The sequence below is a fragment of the Triturus cristatus genome, chromosome 9 (assembly GCF_964204655.1).
Source record: "Triturus cristatus chromosome 9, aTriCri1.1, whole genome shotgun sequence".
NCBI lineage: Eukaryota > Metazoa > Chordata > Amphibia > Caudata > Salamandridae > Triturus > Triturus cristatus.
The window spans coordinates 1,156,140,115-1,156,160,486 of NC_140592.1; the positions used below are offsets into that span (position 1 = coordinate 1,156,140,115).

A 20,372-nucleotide genomic window follows, 5' to 3' on the forward strand; every position below is an offset into this window, starting at 1 on the left:
GCTTCCCCGTTGACAGGGGGGTCAGACAGGGCTGTGTCCTTGCACCGACTCTTTTCTGCCTCTTTGTCAACGGGGTGATCAGTCACTTGAACGGCTTGGAAAACATTGACGCTCCCAGGCTTGGAGGCACAAGGGTACCCGCTATTCTTTTCGCGGATGATACCCGGTTGCTTTCCAAATCCCCCATGGGCATACAACGGATTCTTGACGGATTCGCAACTTTTTGCGCGATTCGTGGCTTGGAGATCAATGCTTCCAAAACCAAGTATATGATCTTCAACCCACTCTCGTCAACACGCGCTAACCCTGCTCTTGGGCCCTCTAGGCTGGAGAGGGTCTACACATTTGAATATCTGGGGGTAACAATTAATCAGTCTTTGACTTGGGACTCCCACTGCATTAGGGCAAATTTAAAATTGACTCAAATGATAGGTGGTATATCAAGGATGACTCGAGGATTGACCTTTCAGCCACTTTCCCCTCGCCTACAAATCTATAGAATTCAGGCAAAGGGGGCAGTGACCTATGGAGCCGAATTATGGGGGCATACTGCCACCCAGACCATGCAGGTCACCGAGATTAATTTTCTCAGGCAACTGACAGGTCTCCCGGCTAGTACCCCGCTCCTTCCCCTTAGACTTGATCTAGGCCTTAGACCAATTGCAGAAGAGTTGGGCCTCAAACTACTATTGTATTGGCGAAAACTTTGGTCCACGCCTGAATTGTCCAACTACAGAGCTGAGCTACAGGAAATTATGCGACTTGCTAACCATGTACAAATCCCATGGCTCAGTTACATCAAACAAATATGCGAGGCATTAGGCAGACAGAACTTATGGTTTGATCCTGAAAATATTTGCCCCAGAACTTCACGAAAGTCTCTCTCCAAGGCTTATTATGAGCACCATTTACGTGCACAAACCAAAAATGTAGAGGAGAGGTCTTTAACGGGAATATTTTTGGGGTCCAAAGACTCATACCATCTAGAGCTGGTATACGATAATATAGGCCCTCAGCTCACAAGGAAGCTCTTTATGTAATGGCGGTACAGCACCCTTCCTCTTAAAGCATATACTGCTCGCTGGACAAGTCTCGAGACTTCATTACAATGTCCAGCTTGTGCCTACCAGAGAGAGTCCGACTTGCATATTATATTCTTTTGTCCAGCATACAGAAGAGCAAGGAACTATTGGTAAGTTCCATTACTCAAAAATTTGGGCTTTAGACGGTACCTTCCCGCATATAGGATTTTAAAGAAAGACTTGTCGGCCCCAATTGTATTTGCAGTTGCAAAATTTTTAACAGTAATGTGGCACAGTCGTAATCAATGTATTAAGTTATTATCAACTGAATGATTTGGTTCATACTCTGGTCAATTGTCTGTAAATAACTGTTTTATTACCTGTAAATTTTATATTGCTTCCAATTCTTTTATGGTACAAGTGACCGAAATAAAGAAATAAATGAATGAATGAATGATTAGGATAAAATAGTTCGAATCACAACAATCAGTCAATACACTGTTATCATATTATATTTTATTATTATGTTTCCGCGACAATGTGTGCAATGATAACCGTAGACACATAAATAAAAGGGTTTTTTTTAGATGTAATGATCAATGAAAATAATACAAATTGTGATTTATTTTCTGCTTTAAAAACTACTTTTTGAGCTGCAAATTTTTGTGACGGAAGTAACAGCCTTTTAGACAGCTAACCTCTTTCAAAATCAACCTACTAGCTTGATTTTTGTGTAGTGTTTTATAATATCCACAACTGCGGTAGGTGGGTGCTGTAAATAGTAGATTTTTTGAAGATCGGAGGGGTAAAATTACTGTGGTGCCTCCTCGTGTTTCGATAGGGCACTACCGCTAGTGGCCAGCGTTAGCTCCCAGCGAGGATGGCACAGGCATAGAAGCATGCTGAAGGGACATGGGCGGAACTTTTCTGTGAACAGACAGGTCCCCCATCCAATCCCGGACCTTCTGGCTGACCAATGAGGTGAGCAGCACCTTGCACTTGTCGCTGATTCAGACATCAGCAAATCTAAGCTCCAGCCATAAAAAAGACTGGGCGGGACACTGGCAAGAGGGGTGGGGAGAAAGAAAAGTATCCAATCATAGGCCTGCGGCATTTTGACAGATGGCACTGCCAACCAATAGATGGCCTAACAGCTGCAGCATTACGGTTCTCCCCCTCTCTGACCTGCTCAACCCTGCTATCTAGAGTCAGGCTCCTATGGATGGGATACTGCAGCATCAGGATGCAGCTTAAAAACGCTTCGATCAGGATCGCTTCCCCACCTCACAAACTGAAGCATCTGGGGCTGTCTCTGCTCTGAGCTACCCGTAACACCCCCTCCAATCTCTACTTGCGTTGCGGAGGCAGGCGCGGGCACACGGTGCCCCATCTCCACAGACGCCCTTTGGATAATTGTGTTTACGCACAGGACACCCGTCTCGTCTGTTTCAGTCAGTGCATTCTCCGGATGGACTCGTCTCTGACCCTTAGAGACGACTGGGAGCTTGCACGTGGACCCATGGACCATTCTTTGCCTACGCAGGACCCCATCTAATCCCTTTGGGTCAGTGAGTGCATGCGGATTACAGCACCCTCTGCACTATGCACAGTGAGTGTGTGCACAGAAGACCTGGGCTACACGCACAGGCGTTTCCGCTCACCTGGACCAAAGCGTGCAAGCACAGGAACCACCCCCACGGACCACTGAGTAAATGCACAGAAGCCACCCTCTCGGCTCTGTGGACCACTGAACGCAAACACGGGAGACCCATGTGCAGGAACCCCCTCTCACTTCTTAGGGCCGGCGAGTGCATGCACAGGATCACCCTCTCCACTATGCTTTACTGCAAGTAAATGCTTTGACTCGCTTCACTATGGGCCAGTGAGTGCGCGCTCAGGAGACCCAGGAGGCATGCACAGGAACACCTCTCATCTCTACGGACAACTGAGTGCATGCACAGAAGCCCCCTCTCCCCTATGGACCTGTGAGTGCATAAACATGAGACCAAGGGTGCATGCAGAGGAACCGGTTCTCACCTCTATGAACCTCTGATTGCATGCACAGGAACCCTAGCCCCCTTTAAGCCATTGAACACTGAGTGCACGAACAGGAGACCAGGGGTGTATGTGCGTAACCCCCTTCTCACCCCTATGGACCGCTGAGTGTATGCACAGGAGCCCCCTATCCACTATGGATCCTTCAATGCAAACAAAGGCATCAACGCTCTTCACTATGGACCACTGAGTGCGTGCACAGGAGACCCAGGGTGCATGCAGAAGAACCCCTTTGCACCGCTAAGTGTATACACAGGACCCTAGAACACAGGAACCCCTGTATGCACTATGGTTCCCTCTGTGCACGCACAGGCCTCACTGCTCTGCACTATGGACCAGTAGTGCATCGGGGAGCACTTCTCGCCGACGGATCTTTGAGTGCACGCACTGGACGCCCTAGGCCCCCCATATGGATCACTTCCATGGAGCCCTTCAGGTCCCTCTTGCACCATGTCGGCTGCAGGTCGCCCCCGGGCCCCGTTAGCGAGGTGCTGGCTGCCGCAGAGGACGAGGAGGAGGATGCGGATGGCAGGGCCCGCTCGGGGTGCCGGGAGGATGGGGAGCCGGGGGCCCAGCCCTTCTCTCCACCCGGGTTCACATCCCTCTGGACCGCTGTGTTCGAGTACGAGGCGAGCGCCGAGGACGAGCTGACGCTGCGGCTGGGAGACGCCGTGCAGGTGCTGTCCAAGGACTCGCAGGTGTCCGGCGACGAGGGCTGGTGGACCGGCAGGATCGACGAGCGGGTGGGCATCTTCCCCAGCAACTACGTGAGCATCGGCGAGGGCCTGTCCGGAAAGATCCGGGGCCATGGGGGGCAGGATCGGACCTGCTACCGTACACCGGCTCTGCGGGTCAACGGTGAGGAAAGGGGACGGGGCACAGTGTGTGGGGGAGGGGAGCGGTGTGAATCCTGCTGCAGGTCAATGCTGAGCAGGGAGGGGGTGGGGGGAGGCTTACGGACGGGGTAGGGGGGTCCAAGGGCGTAGCTATGGGGGAGGGGGTTTGGGGTGTTACACCCCCCTAATAAATGTATTTTATGGTAGATAGTTGGGTACAGTCTACTACGCTGAAGTGTCTGTCCGGTTTCAGCAGCAATTTTAACACACACTCAGACAAAAAAAGCACATACACGCTCCCTCTCTGTTTTGAAAGTCTTCACAAATGTTGATTTTTTTTCTTTCACTTCGTACCCCTATCAATCCATATTCGTCTCCCTTTCCACTGCCCCTTTAGCCCATTTCATGCACCCTCCTTGTCGTATAATGTATTTTAATATTATAAGGCAGCGTGATTGTTGGAAAATCTGAAGGCCCCCACACCCCTAATCTTACTGACCAAGCTACGCCCCTGGCAGGGCCCTGCAGATCAACCGTGAGGAGAGGGGAAGCAATGACGAAAAGAGGAGGGGTCCGTTATTGTGTGGCAAACGGTGCTGCAGGTAAACACTCCCTAAGGGGGTTGTTGGTGAAGAAGTGGTGGGGCACGGTCGGGTCAATTCCGAGGCAGGACATTTGCTGAGGAGAGATGGTGTTTTGCATCTCTGTGGCGGAGAGTGGGTGTTGCAGGCTTGTGGTAAGGAGGTGGGGTGCTGTGGGTCACTGATGCAGTGGGTCAGTAGGAAAGGCAGTGCGTTCAGTGGGATGAAAAAGGCAGGGGGTCTCTAAAAGGGCGTGATCAGAGATGTGTAACTGAAATCTTTTCAAGAGGTGTGACCTTCGCAATTAGGTGTGCCGCTTAATACATGTGAACTAAACTCCTGTGCCTCACACAGCCTGCCACCTGACCAATATATGTGTGCATTTGTGTGAGTTTTCTGTTAATGCATCCAGACATATCACAAAGAGCAAACACGTACGTATAAAACAAGCCAGGCTTATTGGCTTTGCCATTCTTTGTTATTAGTATCGGATACATGAGGAATAACAATAATATTGTGAATAATTAGAATTGAAAATGTTTCAGTTATGAATATATGAGACTGGGAATTCAATATCACTACAGTCTGTGGAAGGAGCAGTGGTCTTTAGTTTCCCAACTGGTCCCATTTGTCAGTCACAGCACTTTCCACTGTTAGCCAATTAATCCATTTTTCTAACTTCACCCTTTTGAAATCCTCAGTGTGCATGGCTGACACATCATCTATTTCGTCTTCCATCACTGTCTTTTCACTTTGTATTTCTACATGTACTTTGCTTCACTCCCTTCCACAGTGCTCTCTCTCACACTCTTCTCATCTACAAATACAGTGTTTTCCCTTGGCACTGTCAATGTTTTAACACCGGAGTGTACTTCCTTCACACACCCATTCACAAAAATGGTAACTATGATTGGCACATATGTGACCATCGTTCTGTGCACTCTGCAGAAAAAGCCAAGGATTGTGCGAGCATAATCCCTGAATACTTTTATGACCCAGTGACAGGCACTGTGAGAAACCCACACTACCTCTAGCCTCAACCCTTGAGTTCAAAGCCATGCCCGGCATGAACACCAACCCATAAACTGAACTCAGTGCACACAAAGCACTACATAGAAGGCACATGGTGCAAGAAAAAGTACTACCAAAATAAACATTTGGAAAATGGAACTAATCAATGCAGGGTGAATTAAAATGTGAACTGTAAATAGGGACTCACTGTTTACATGGATTCATTTAAGGGTGTTTACAGACATTGTTGAGAAATGGATTGGGGTGTTTGTCAGTAAGGCTAATGACATTGGCATAGGCCCAGTTGGGACTCGAATCAAAGTAGTTTTTTAATTACTCCACTTATGGCACCCCACAGGACCCACTGCACTTAAGGTCCTGAGTAAAGAGATGACGGGGAGGAATGCTGCAGGTCATAGGTGACGGGGTACTTGCACGTCAGTAGTTAGGTAGCTGATGGGCAAGCCAATGGCAAGGAGATATTGATGGACACAAAGAGGGATGCTTCTCAGTGTTATGGAGATTCAGATGATTCACATCAACTCATTATCAGCGAGATGAGATTCAGGGGTTGCTGAAGGTCAAGAGTGAGGTGGTTTCAGGGTATGGTGGAGGGAGGTGCTGCAGGTCGATGGGGTTGTGCTGTTTGTCTGCGAGAGAGGCAGTACTGGCAAATGCGAAGGAGCTGGGCGATAAACGTAAATATTGCTATGGAGCTCACAGGTGAAAAATTATGTGGTTGGTAGAGGTTAATTTTAAGGGGATCACGTCTTATAGGTGAAAATAGAGATGGGGTACCGGAGGTGAACATTGAGGAGATAGAATGGCACATGTGAAGGGTGATGTGATGCTGTGGGACAGGTTTGTGATATGATTGTGGTGGAAATTGTGAACTGTTTGAGGTGGGATGTTAGAGACAGAGAAAGATATGTCACAGTACAGGTGAGTGGAGTTGTGTGGTACAGTTGAATGATGAGTTGATGATGTATAAGGTGTAATGTGAAGGAGGTGGTAAAGGTGGAATGTAAAAAGATTCGGTCGTAGAGTTGAAGGAAGGTGAGGCGTGGGCTAGAGAAGAATTTGAGGAGATAGACTACGATGCAGATACACGCTTAGGAGATTTGGTGGTGGAGCTGCATGTTGAGGGTATGTGTTGTTCAGGTGACTCCTGAGGGACTGTGGTGAAAGAATGATTGCTGAGGAAATGTCATGGTCTAAGTGAATGATGTAGGGTAGTACAGATGAATGTCCAGGTGAATTTCTCAGATAGTTTAGTATTAGGGATGAATGATGAGAAGATGGAGAGGTGTGCAGGAGAGTGATGTGAGACAGCCTGTGGCTGCCCTTGAAGTCAGTGAGGGGATAGGTGTTGCATACAAGTGATGAGAAAGGCAATTGGAAATCGAGTATGTTATTCACATGAGGTGGGCAGGCAGTGAAAATGAGACTTGATAGTGACTAATGAATTGTGAGATTCGTGCCATTTAGCATTTGTATGGCTTATTTAGGTTTGGCTCAAAATACCACTTTTGGTAAGAGATGTGGATAGCCTTTTTAGGTCATGCATAGGCAGCACGCATGCGTTGCCTGCAAGACATGCTGTATTCAGTAAAAGGACTTCGATCCCACCTGCTTCTTACCATAGGTTTTAATCCAGTTTTGCACTTCTTTGCTGCCTCCTAACTGGTTTGCACAGCCGATACGTCAGTTCTGTTCTTAGCTGAGAAGCACTGGCCAAGTATAGATGAATTCCTCTTGATTAGTGCCCGTCCGCTGCGATGCAGGTACTATTTCTTCTGCCCCCTCCCATTCCCCTGCCCACTTTGCCAATGCGTGCATTTATTTTTGCTGCTTTCCGACCGGAATGTAACTGGTGGACCAATACCTTTGGGTCGAGTTTGCGCTTGTGTAAAACAGCAGAACAAATTGATAACAGAAATTTTTCAGGTCTATGCTTCAGTTTCCCATTCGTGGCAGTTTTCTTTTTTTTAATAACATTTTTATTTGTCAAACAACCAATATATTGCAGAGCACTGTAACCCAGCAAATCATGCATACAGAATGGACAGTGAATTAACTTTGACAATTTCAACTAAAGTAGAGGACGAGTGAAGAGCAATACAGTTGAAATATTTAGCAAACAAAAAATCAAAGAAACAAACCCCTAAACCCACCCGTGGCACTCGCGCCTACCCTAAAACAGCACCATATTTTAACAATCTCGTTCATCCAGACACACTGTACCTGTAACTAAAAAACAATGTTGCATGTCAATTACGGGGGGAGGGTCACCAAGTCCGCGGGCCCGGTCGCTGAAACCGGTTCCAACTCCAGGCCGCGATATTCTGCCCATCGCCTCCATATTTTATAATGTTTAAGCGGGCATCCCCTGGCCGCAAAGATGGGGATTTCCAGCCTCATGCAGAAATCCATGCTATTTTTCCACACAGACACCGAGGGCGCTCTCTCGGAGCCTTCCAAGCTTTAGCAATATCTCTCTTAGCCAAGGTGAACCCTAATAACATCAAATGGTGTTTGTATATGTTACCCCCTACATCCTCCATAACATGCAGCAGGACCAAGTTTGGAGAACTAGGGAGGTCCCAGCCGAGTACTTCGGATAGGCACGACAAGACTCCTTGCCAAAATCGCGCCAAAACGGTACATTGCCAGATTGTGTTGAGCAAGGTACCCTCCTCATGTTGGCATCGAAGACACACCGGGGAGGCCACCAATCCCTCGCTCCAGAGCCTGACCCTGGTGAAATAGACCCGGTTGAGATATTTAAACTGAATGAGACGAAGACTTACGGCGATAGATGACCCTCGCGGGGAGGCCAAGGCCTCCACCCAGTCCTCCTCCTTCAGTGGGCCTATGTCTCCCTCCCAAGCCTTCCGAAGTCGCTGTAGTGTGGGGGAACTATGGATAACCAGGGACTGATAGATCTTAGAAATCTTGTGGTCGTGGAGATCTCCCATAAATACCTCAGCCAGGGACCCCAACCCCTCAATGTAAGGAGTTATGGCATGCCGGAGCTGTAAATACCGGAAAAAAATTGGGTTTTAGGCATGTGGAAGTCCTTCTGTAGCTCCTGAAAGGACTTAAGAACTGGTCCCCACTATATCAGCCCGCATTGTTTATCATTTATAGGTGATTGACCGACACACAATATCGACATGTGAGTGTGATGCATTTTGGCCATTCACCAATTCTGGTTTTCCAAGTATGGTTTTTATGGGTGCACGCATTGCGTCCTGCATTTCTGAGTCATGCTGGCAGACTGAATGGTAGCTATTTCTTTTGTCACATGCTCCTCACTGGTTCTTTTAACATGGATTGGGTCCATATTCTGATCTTTTTCATAATTTTTCACCTTTTTGGTTGGCCTTGCGGTGCACTATTCTTTTTGTAGCAGAATAGAGACCCAGCATGCTCTGTATAATTAATGGGATAGATGCGTATGTTAATATACGTATATTTTATGGATTTATTTAGACTGGTTTCATTGCCCTTGCCCTGAGGAGGCCAAGAAGAAATTGAAGGCTGAAACGCGTCCACGTTGACAATTTTTTGTAGAGGAGTCTCTATTAAAAAAAAAGTGTAACTTAATTGTTAAGGCAAAATAGAGTAAAGGGTATAGAGGTGTTATACCTCATGTGCTTAAAAGACTACCTCTGAGTGTATCACCCATAATAAGTGCGCAAACACTACTTATCAAAACATTTTGGGTATTGGCAATGTAGAGTTCAGTTCATAATTGTTTGTGTTGCTATGGTTATATATATGTATTTTTGTATGTCATTGTGCTTATGAATGATTTATGTTCAAAGATTGGTCCCATGGCATATGTGTGTTTTGAATTAACCTTGACAATATATTCGTATAGGATTTTGTACTGATGATAGGGTAATTGATTGTTCCCTATGATAAAATAAAAATAAGATATTAATTCCTCCGTAAAAAAAAAAAAAAAGAACTGGTCCCCGCATGACGTCTCTGAGAGTAGAGATGCCAATGCGGTCCCAGCTCCGAAAACCGGACAACATTGCCAGTTGCGGTAGATGCCCATTCGACCAAAGGGGAGTCTCCCGGGTCAACCTATTCCACCACCCTGTCCTTCGCAACGCCTGTCGCCATATTTGAAATATCAGTTTCATAGCCGGTGGTAGGGAGTTGCCCAGCGGCGCGGAGTATAATATAGTGTGTAGAGTGTTATCCCCCATACAACGCCTCTCGACCGCACAGGCTGGGTCGGCCCTATCGCCATACCACCACTCATTGAGGACCAGAAGATGGGAGGACAGATAATAAGATAGGATATCAGAGGTTGTCAATCCCCCGCAATATGTGGACTGGAAGCAAGTCCGCAGAGCTACTCTCGCCATTCCGCCAGCCCATTGAAACTGACCCAAGGCTGTATTGACACATTTGAACGACCCGGGGGAAATCGGATAGGGATGGTTTTGTAGTTAATGCAGGAGGCGGGGTAGGGACACCATTTTAAAAATGGCCGATCGGCCGTATATTGAAAGAGGCAGGTGGTACCAAGTTTTAAAATCTTCCTGCACCCCCTCCCATACAGGGGCCAGATTCCGTTCCCAAGAGATGATCGGAGAATCAGATAAAAACACTCCCAGTTACTTCAACCCCCTATGGCTACTTGAACGGAGGAGGCCCAGGGACAGGGGCCCGCTGCTCCCCCCAGGACCCACAGTGTAGATTTACGAGGGTTCATGAACAGACCCGACGTCTCCCCAAATATTCGCATAATACGTAGTAGACGCGGTCCTGTCTTATCGATATTGGTAAGAAAAAAGAGTACATCATCCGCATATAAGGCAATGCGATCCGATAGGCCCATCGCCCATTCCAGTCCAGTAACTTGGACGTCGATGCGCACCCAGGACGCCAGAGGTTCCATAGCCAGCGCAAACAAATAAGGGGACAGCGGACAACCCTGCTTATTGCCCCGACCAATAGAGAATGAGGGGGAAACGGCGCCCGCCACTCGTACGGACGCCGTCAGGTCAGTATAGAGAAGGGTCAGGTAGGACAGGAATCGTGGTCCAAAGTTTAATCTACTGAGAAGTGAAAATAAATATACCCAGCTTAGGGAGTCAAAGGCTCTGTCTATATCAGCAAGTAATAGCGCTGCCCGCTCCCCCAACTCCTGGACAGTTGCCACGGCAACATGTGCGCGCCTTATATTGTGGCGGGTCGCCCGATGGGGTATAAACCCGGCCTGGTCGGGATGCACTAAAGATGTAATATGGGCACGGAGGCGATTGGCCAACACCTTGGCCTCCACATTAAGGAGGGATATAGGGCGATAGGATGCATGTTGTTCAGGGGGTCTTCCCGGCTTGTGGAATACTACAATCTCCGCGTGCCGCCAGTCTTGAGGCATGCAACCCCGCTCCCTGGCCTCCTCAACCACTCTACGGAAATGAGGTCCCAATCGCAGAAAGTAACGTTTAAAAAACTTGCATGGGAAGCCATTCGGCCTCGGGGCCTTTCCAGGCTGCGTCTCACCCAGCGCCGCACCTAGCTCCTCCTCGGTGAGCAGGAGATCCAGCTCCTCACGCACCTCGTCAGAGAGGGTCTTGGGTGGTAGATCGTCGAGAAATCGACCCACCATCGCTTTGGGGAGGCACTCCCTAGGGGCATAGAGGTCCGCATAATACATGGCAAAGCTGTCAGCAATCATAGAGGGGTCGGTGAGAGCAGACCCATCTGGGCCTAAGACACCCGGCAGGCTCTGGGAGTACAACGACCACTGGTACAACCTATGTAACAACTTGCTGGATTTGTCACCCTACTGATAAATTCTATGGTGAGTCGCCAGCCACGCCTGTCGGGCTTCATCAAGCAGAATATGTGCATATTCCTGCTGTGTCAAAAGAAGTTGGCGGCGGGCGCGGTGGTCAGCGCCATCCCTGCTGCGGGATTCCAATGCCAGAAGCTTAGCCTCCGCCTGAACCAGAGTCTCCCTACGCAATCTGCGGGCTGCTGCGCAATATGAGATATCCACTCCTCGAAGTGTGGGCTTCATTGCTTCCCACAGACAATCAGCACCCTCCACCGTCCCCTCATTAATTGACAAAAATTGGTCGATGTCTCCTCCCATGTGTTCTCTATAGTCCTCCCTCTGGAGGTTCCATGCCGAGAGACGCCACCGAAATGGCTGCTGTGCTTGACCCATACTTAATGTAAGAGCGATCGGTGAGTGATCCGAGAGTCCACGCGGGAAAATATCGGCGGCAACCACCCTGTGCTCCAGGGCACAGGGACGAAGATGTAATCAAGGCGGGAGAAGGAGCCATGGACGGCCGACAAGTATGTGTAACCCTGTGCTGTCCCATGTAGGGGACGCCAGGGGTCTATCCAATCCAGACCCGACACCAGTGCATGCAGCTTCGTAGGCCCCCCCGTGGCCGACGGGTCACCCAACCACCAACGATCCCCAACCAGGTCCAATACATCATTCCAGTCTCCCCCCACAACCATTAACCCATCATGTATGTCCGTCAGCAGTGTCATGAGCTTTTGAACCATGCCCCAGGAAAGGGGCGGTGGGACATAAACACTTCCCAAAACTATGGGTTCCGTCCCTATCATCAATAGATACCTGCCCTGTGTATCCCTCCATACCTTCACGTGTGTGTATGGACTCTTCTATGTATCAGGATTGCAACACCCCGGGATCTCCTTACAGATCCGGAGTGAAAAACGTGTACGTATCAAAAGCGTTGAAAACAGAAAGCCTTATTCCCCATAAGATGCGTTTCCTGTGGTAGGAGGATGTCTGCGTGTGCGCGCTTCGCCTGTTTAAGTATCGCGCCATGCTTGATTTTGTCAAGCGCCCCCGAACATTCCAACACATTATTTGAAGGGTCCCCGAGGGATCCCGCCTATCGCTAAGGGGGTCCGCCATGAGGCAGTGCGAAAAATAGGTGCGAACCAGGCAAGACCATGTGAAATGGACAAGATGACTCTGAAGCAATGTATGCTAGTGCAATCGAGCAACGACCCCCCACCCCCAACCAAACCAACAACATACCCCCCCACCCAATACATCAAAAACAATGAAGTATCTGTCGCGGCGAGTGTACATGACAGACCCCAACGGGGGGTCCCCCGTCCGCCCGCCAATGGATCCACAACTTACAACCCATTGTCAGCTGGCCCTTTCCCCGTCCGCAGATGTACTGCAGGGGTAACGGCCCTCAATCGTGCTTCCCCGGTCAAGGCAAACAGAACAAGAAATTAATTAAATACAACATTCCCCATAAGTCAGTGCAAAGTGGTGGGTAAGTGCTGAGCCGACGCCGACCGGGATGAGGCGGGGAACAACCTTTACAACGCAACTTTTACAACGCACTACCATTACAACGCATTTTTTACAACGCATAATCCATTACAACGCATGATATTACAACGCATGACACTACAACGCATTTTTAAAAACTACCTTTACAACGCATTCCATTACAACGCATACTACCATTACAACGCATACCATTACAACGCATAATATTACACTATACTATCCAACACTTACCCTACTGATGCACCCCCTGGAGTTAGAATAGTAATTTTTACCCCTATACTATCCAACACTTACCCTACTGATGCACCCCCTGGAGTTAGAATAGTAATTTTTACCCCTATACTATCCAACACTTACCCTACTGATGCACCCCCTGGAGTTAGAATAGTAATTTTTACCCCTATACTATCCAACACTTACCCTACTGATGCACCCCCTGGAGTTAGAATAGTAATTTTTACCCCTATACTATCCAACACTTACCCTACTGATGCACCCCCTGGAGTTAGAATAGTAATTTTTACCCCTATACTATCCAACACTTACCCTACTGATGCACCCCCTGGAGTTAGAATAGTAATTTTTACCCCTATACTATCCAACACTTACCCTACTGATGCACCCCCTGGAGTTAGAATAGTAATTTTTACCCCTATACTATCCAACACTTACCCTACTGATGCACCCCCTGGAGTTAGAATAGTAATTTTTACCCCTATACTATCCAACACTTACCCTACTGATGCACCCCCTGGAGTTAGAATAGTAATTTTTACCCCTATACTATCCAACACTTTCCCTACTGATGCACCCCCTGGAGTTAGAATAGTAATTTTTACCCCTATACTATCCAACACTTACCCTACTGATGCACCCCCTGGAGTTAGAATAGTAATTTTTACCCCTATACTATCCAACACTTTCCCTACTGTTGCACCCCCTGGAGTTAGAATAGTAATTTTTACCCCTACACTATCCAACACTTACCCTACTGTTGCACCCCCTGGAGTTAGAATAGTAATTTTTACCCCTACACTATCCAACACTTACCCTACTGTTGCACCCCCTGGAGTTAGAATAGTAATTTTTACCCCTATACTATCTAATACTTACCTTAAATGTAATTTAATATTATGCGTTGTAATGGTATGCGTTGTAAAGGTAGTATGCGTTGTAATGGTAGTGCGTTGTAAAGGTATTTTTTAAAAATGCGTTGTAGTGTCATGCGTTGTAATGTCATGCGTTGTAATGGATTATGCGTTGTAAAAAATGCGTTGTAAGTGCATGCGTTGTAATAGTGTGCGTTGTAACGTCATACATCCGGATGAGGCATTACACAACAAAGATCTTTGTCTGGACCTGGAGTGCCTGTTCCTTTTCCCCTTCTGCGTGCGTTGTTTGCGCATCATCTCATTCGACGAAGAGTCTGAATCTATCCGGGGCGGGGTGTGTGGACGCAGACGCACAGTCTCGTCCGTCCAGTGAAAGACCTCCTCTGGTGAATCGAAAAAATGGGTGTGGGATCGATAAACCACCCGCAGTCTGGCAGGGTATAGCAGGGCATAGGGGAGCTTGAGCTCTCGGAGACGGCCTTTGCTGCCATAAAGGATTGCCGTAGTTGCTGAACCAGCTTAGTATAGTCCGGGAATATCGGAATAGGGCGTTATTAACCAGAAGTGGTTCCTGGGCCCTAGTCTGTTTCAGGATAATGTCCCTGTCGTGATAATTAAGTAACTTCGCAATAACAGGCCTCGGCGAGCGCCAGGAGGGGGCTTCTGGGTCAGCACCCTATGAACGCGCTCCACCACAAAGCACGCAGACAATGACCCCGGAGGGAGCCAACTCTCAAGCCACTGGGTGAGGAACCGCTCCATACCACCCTCCTTGCATCCCTTCGGGAATCCAACAAAGCAAAGATTGTTGCAGCGTGCCCTCCCTTCCGCGTCCTCCACCCGGGATGCCAGCCCACGTTGGACCGTCTCCAGGGAGGCCACCCGCTTCTGTAAGGTCTCCACCACATCCTCCACTCCAGAGATCCTCGTTTCCGTCTCCGTTATCCGTGCCACTGCATTGCGAAGATCTTGGTGCAACAGCATGACGTCAGATCCTACTGCTCCAATTTTGGCATCCAGGGTATCCCTCGACTGGGTGATGGCGGCCAGGAGGGCAGCGTTATCAGACACATCACCAGGCGCCCCCCCAGACGCCACTGCAGAGGCCCCAGGGCCGGTGAACTTATCCATCGTGCTTTGCTAGGACAACCCCCCCACCCGGCCAATCCCTCGTCATGGCAGACACTAAAGGACCCCGTGGGTTAGAGAGTGTTGTGCCAGCCCCTTGTACGATGTAGTCCAGAGAAAATGGGTCCCCAGAACGTCACAAGGGGGCTAAAATGTTGCACAGTTCTGATAAGGTACCAATTAACCCACCTCACAGGCCCAGTGTTCGACAAGGGAAGTCTTCTCCTGTTTATATGGCCGGGCCACCAAGCACAAAATGGGCACCAGAGCGAAATGTGGGGGAGCGTCGAAGTTCCACACCGCCAAGGGACACAGCTGTTTAATGCAAATAAACCACTCTGGTCACTACTCCCAGCTGGGGGCTCGGGGGGTACAAAGCGTCCTCACCACAGCACCGCAGAGATCCCTGCACATGGTATAGATGACGTCACCACAGCATCCACATGACACCTGCGACAGGCTCGCGTGGCCCGATTGAACAACGAGGCGAGCTCGCAGCTCCACCAGCGGGGGGGGGGGGGAGGGAGTGGGGGGGTAGAAATCTGTGGCAGGTAGACCTCCACTGGGGCCCTAGGACCACGCCCGGCCCTATCTCTACCAGCAAAGCGTCCAGCACGGCTCCCGTGCACAGCCGGCCCTCAGGATCAGGCCCTCGACCGCAGCGCAGGGACAGACCCAGCAGGCCCCATGTCAGGGCCAAGGAGCTCTGTCCCGGAGTAGGAATGTCGGTCACTGCCCCGCCCGCGGCCCGACAAGGCCGCCGATCAGTGGCACAGGAGACTCAAGGGGCAGTGAGCGACTGGGGTACACACCCAGGGCGCCAGGAAGCCCTCCTTCGCTCCCCCGCTAGGGCCCGTGCGGACCGATAATGCCACCGATGCAGGTCCCTCACACACCACGGGGGCGGCAGCGCACAGCAAGCCCTCCCACCCGGGGGGAGCCGCTATCTGCGGCCCGGATCAGCCCGGGGGTTCGACGCTCAGCCCCAGTCTTGGCGCTCCCCCTCGCGAACCAAGGGAGTCGCCGATCAGCCTCACTCACTGCTCCTCCGCAGGCAGGGGGGCTCACAACCAGCCCCGGCGGCCACGTCTCAAGCCCAGGTAAAGTCCGCCACACTCCGGATTACTTCCATGCAGCCCGCCACAGAGGCCACGCTCCAGCACCCGAGCGCGGCAGGGCCCTCCGCAGTCTAGTGTTCTGACTGCCACCGCAGGCCGCTCTATCTCCACAGCCGCAGGCCGCCCAAACACCGCAGGATAAGGCCCGGTCCAGGCCCTCGTCGGCAGCGCCCGCTCCGAAGCATGGAGCAGTCTGAAACTTGGTGATCGTGGCACAGACTTCAGATCGTGATGGCCTTAGGATACCATTCAGGTAAGGGGAAGAGACAGGGGAAGCAGGAGAATGAAGGATATTAGAGTGGGCTGGACGGAGCTCTCCTAGCACACGTCCACCATGATGGCTCGCTAGACCACGCCCCCCATTCGTGGCAGTTTTTTAAAGTATTTGTTTAGCTATTTGAATTATTAACTTATCGGTATCACCAGAGTGATTCTTTCAAGTTCTGTAATTAGGCGCGTAGCATTGATGCACACGTAATGGATGCGTTGCTTGCAAGTCCTCTAATGGGCAGTTCCGCCCAGTACATTTGTGTAGCGCTATACACCGAGTGAGATGGAGATAGTAAACATCCTACCACGGGCGAATGTGCAGCTAAGTGTTACAGTTAGTGCTCTAGCCTTTCGGCTAGAGCGCTGGACGACATGCGTAGGTTGCGCTCACGTCGGGGACGTGAGCGCGTAGTTAAATAATAAACGGGCGGGCGAGCGAGGCAGTTCGCGCCCAACTGAGCAACCGGCTGCAGAGTGTTTATTGCGCTGTGCGCGCGAGGCCCCATACCTGCTCCCAGACAGCGTGGGTGTGTACCAGGGCCCCACCCCTCACAGGCAGAGGTCAGGGAATAAAACGCAACACTGGCGATGAGGGTTAACTGCTGAACCCCAGGAGCTCATCCACCGACTGACCAGCCAAGAAAGCCTCGCCTAGCGGCGCAGCACACCGCGCCTGCCCACGTGCAGCTACCAACTACCCAAGTGAGTGCACGACGGTCACTGCCCACAAGTTGGTGGTTTCGACACCACCATGAGCGACACTGAGACGCCCGGCCCTGCGGGGGCGCTGCCCCATCACCCCGCATCGGGATTGCTGCCTCCTTTTAGCGAAGCCGCGGACCCCACGACCGCCGCTCCGCCGCTCCGCGCTGGCAGACATGGCTGGGCAGGCTGGAAAACTATTTCGTTGGGTCCAGAGAGACAGACAGAGCGGTGAAACGCTCCCTACTCCTACACTATGCGGGAGAAGAAGTTTACCTCTTATTTAAACACCTGCCCGACACGGGACCCCCGACTGACTACGCAGCAGCGTTGGCGGCTCTGAATGCACATTTTGACCCCCAAGTCAACCCTGATTATGAACACTTCAAACTTCGCCAAGCGAAACAGCGCGAAGGGGAGTCGGTTGACGCGTTCCACGCGAGGCTGAGAGCCCTCGCAGACACGCACCTGGTCGGGGACCGGGCAAAAGAAGAAATCAGGGCGCAACTGATATTGGGAATCAGGAGCAAAACGCTACGAGGCCTGATACTTCGCAAGCCCAACATCACGATGAACGAAATTCTCGTCCTGGCCAGAACGCACGATTTGTCAGCGGCGCGCGCAGAAGAGATGGATTTGGCCCTGGTGAAAAGAGCTGACAGAAGCGTAGAGGTGAAGGTGGAGAAGATGGACGCAGTCCGGAGGAAAGAACGGCCACAGAGGCCCCGCGACAGGCGGGCCCCAGACCCAGCCAAGCAATGCGGATACTGCGGATACGACGAACACCCCCTCAAGACATGCCCGGCTCGAGGGAAAACGTGCACCAACTGTGGCATCGACAACCACTTTGCGTCGGTCTGTCGCAGGAAGACGCAGAGAAGCAGCCACAAGCGAGACAAGCCCGTGAGGAAGCTGGTGCGACAACTGTCACACACGTCGCTGTCATTGCAGCCGAGACCCAGAAGGGAACAAACCAGAGATTATCCAGACTCAAGCACTGAGTCCGACGATGGGGAAGAAACGTACCTTGTGTCGTTCACCAGAGCCCTCAAAAGCACCTGGCGACCACAGCCACGATGTGACATACTAGTAGCTGGATCGGAGGTGAACGCCATGATAGACACCGGCGCGTCGGTGACGGTGATGGGCGTGCAACAGTACAATCGCCTCAGACCGAGGCCGGAGCTCCGACCGTCGAAGGCCAAGATATTCGCGTATGGAAGTGACACGCCGCTTCCGCTGAAGGGAAAGATGACGATGGCAGTACAGTCAGAAAAGGCGGAAATCGTAATCGACATTCATGTAATCAACCAGGAAGTAGACACATTACTCAGCGGCCACGCTGCAGAAGACCAAGGACTGATCACGTTTCTCAGAGTGGTCCAAGACAGGCAAGTTGAAGACCTGCTGGAAGCGTTTCAAGGCCTATTTTCAGGACTAGGGAAGATCAAAAGGCCACCGGTACGGCTCCACATAGACCCCGCTGTACAACCGACAGCCCTGAGGCACAGGCGCATTCCGTTCCACTTACGCCCGCTAGCAGAACGCCAATGCCCAGTTTCTTTACAATAAGCACACTGATCAGGGGACAAATTTGCTCGAGGGAGAGGGGGTACTCCAGGTGTACTCCAGGTGTATACATTGCACGTCCGCCTCTTCCACTTCCCCTAAACGGTAGACCATATATTTGAGCCAACATAACTTTTGTCTTTAAGGCTTCATCCTTCTTATACTTCCTGCCTTTCGCTTCCTGATCCTGTTGCGCATAATATTGGGCCATAGTCAAAAGGGAAACTTGGGAAGACATGTCCAAGAACTCTCGCTGGCCTTTAAGCGACTAGCTATTTCCGGTAACATGTTAGCGTCAAATTTATCGACAAACAAATGCTGACCCGTATCATCAGCCAATGACTGACCACTAAAATCATGGAATGTTTCCTCAAACCTTAAAAAGAAATCAGAAACTAACTCATCCTTTTTCTGTTTACAGGACGCTAACGTAGTCAAATCTATTTTCTTAGGAGGTATGAGAGTCTTTAACTTAGTCACAATAGCTTTAGGAAGATATATCTCTTTCTGAGATTTCTGCGCAGGCTCCCTTTTCACATCTATTTGTTCTAAATGTTCCCAGGTATCACCATATGCTACATTGTCATCTATTTTACGTATTGTTCTCCACATATCAGGAGGCACAATAAGCCCAAAGAACATATCAATATCTGGCAAGGTCATAGTGCAGGAGCTAATGGCTCCTTCCACCTCCTCATAGAAGGCGGCAGGATTTTTCCAGGGGTCAGGCAAAGCAGCTTTAAGAGTCATCACGTCAGCTCTACTCCAAGGAGTGTAAGCCCAATTATATATAAAATATCCCTTTGCATCATCCGAAGTTTTATCATCATTTGTTCCCGCACCTTTAGGAGGAACATAAAGGGGTGCAGCTTCACACATAGGTTTTATAGCAACTGTACTACTAACAGATGCAACCTCATCCACCGGAGCATCTACTTTTTGTGCTGGGATTGAACTGTTTCTACACCTTTCTGTTTTCTAGCGAATTCTTGCTCCTTTCGTAAACGCAATGTTGCGACTCGTATTTTAACCACTCGTCAAATCATATCAGATAAAGGCGAAAAAGGAAAGTCCCCTCTGTTAATCGTGTATAATCAGTATTTATATCCTTTGGCTCTAATTCCTGAGAAATTTGTCTATAATCAAATATTACATCCCAAACACATTTTTCTACAAAATACAATTGCTCCATATTTTGCCACTGTTGAACCATAGTTACAATGAGCAATGCAGCGTGAGGCCGGCGAGCCTCCTCCCTAGCAGCGTTTTTTTAATTTATCTTTTTCTGCTCTAGTCAAAGTAGAGCGAGTCTGTCGCCCATCTTGTTTATCTTGTTCTTTGTCATCTGAAGAGAAATGCTCGTCGTCAGAAACCTCATCAGGGGCACTTGGAGTGGGAAATTTATACGGGGTGGGGGGCGTTCTAGTAGGATGCAGTCATCCTGAGGTTTATTAAGTATGGGATATATGGGGCGCCTAATAGATTACTGGCTGTTTACCTCTAATCGACGTTACCTATCTTCTTTTTTTCAGTTTTTTCCTTCTTTTCTTTATTTTTTAATTCTAGTGCTTTTTGATATATTGTTTTATGTTGTACTTTTTCTGCTATAGCTTCTGCTCTCTTCACTCTCTCTTGTAC

At 49.7% G+C, this 20,372-nt stretch overlaps 1 protein-coding gene across 1 annotated transcript in view; it reads left to right on the plus strand.

The window, feature by feature from the left end:
- The first annotated feature begins 2,239 nt into the window (after positions 1-2,239).
- Positions 2,240-20,372, plus strand: part of MAP3K9 (mitogen-activated protein kinase kinase kinase 9) — a 412,289-nt gene continuing 394,156 nt past the window's right edge. Inside the window, exon 1 of the mRNA XM_085627122.1 lies at positions 2,240-3,935. Coding sequence (XP_085483248.1) covers positions 3,359-3,935 — 577 coding nt within the window. The 5' untranslated portion in view covers positions 2,240-3,358. The remainder of the gene's footprint in view (positions 3,936-20,372) is intronic.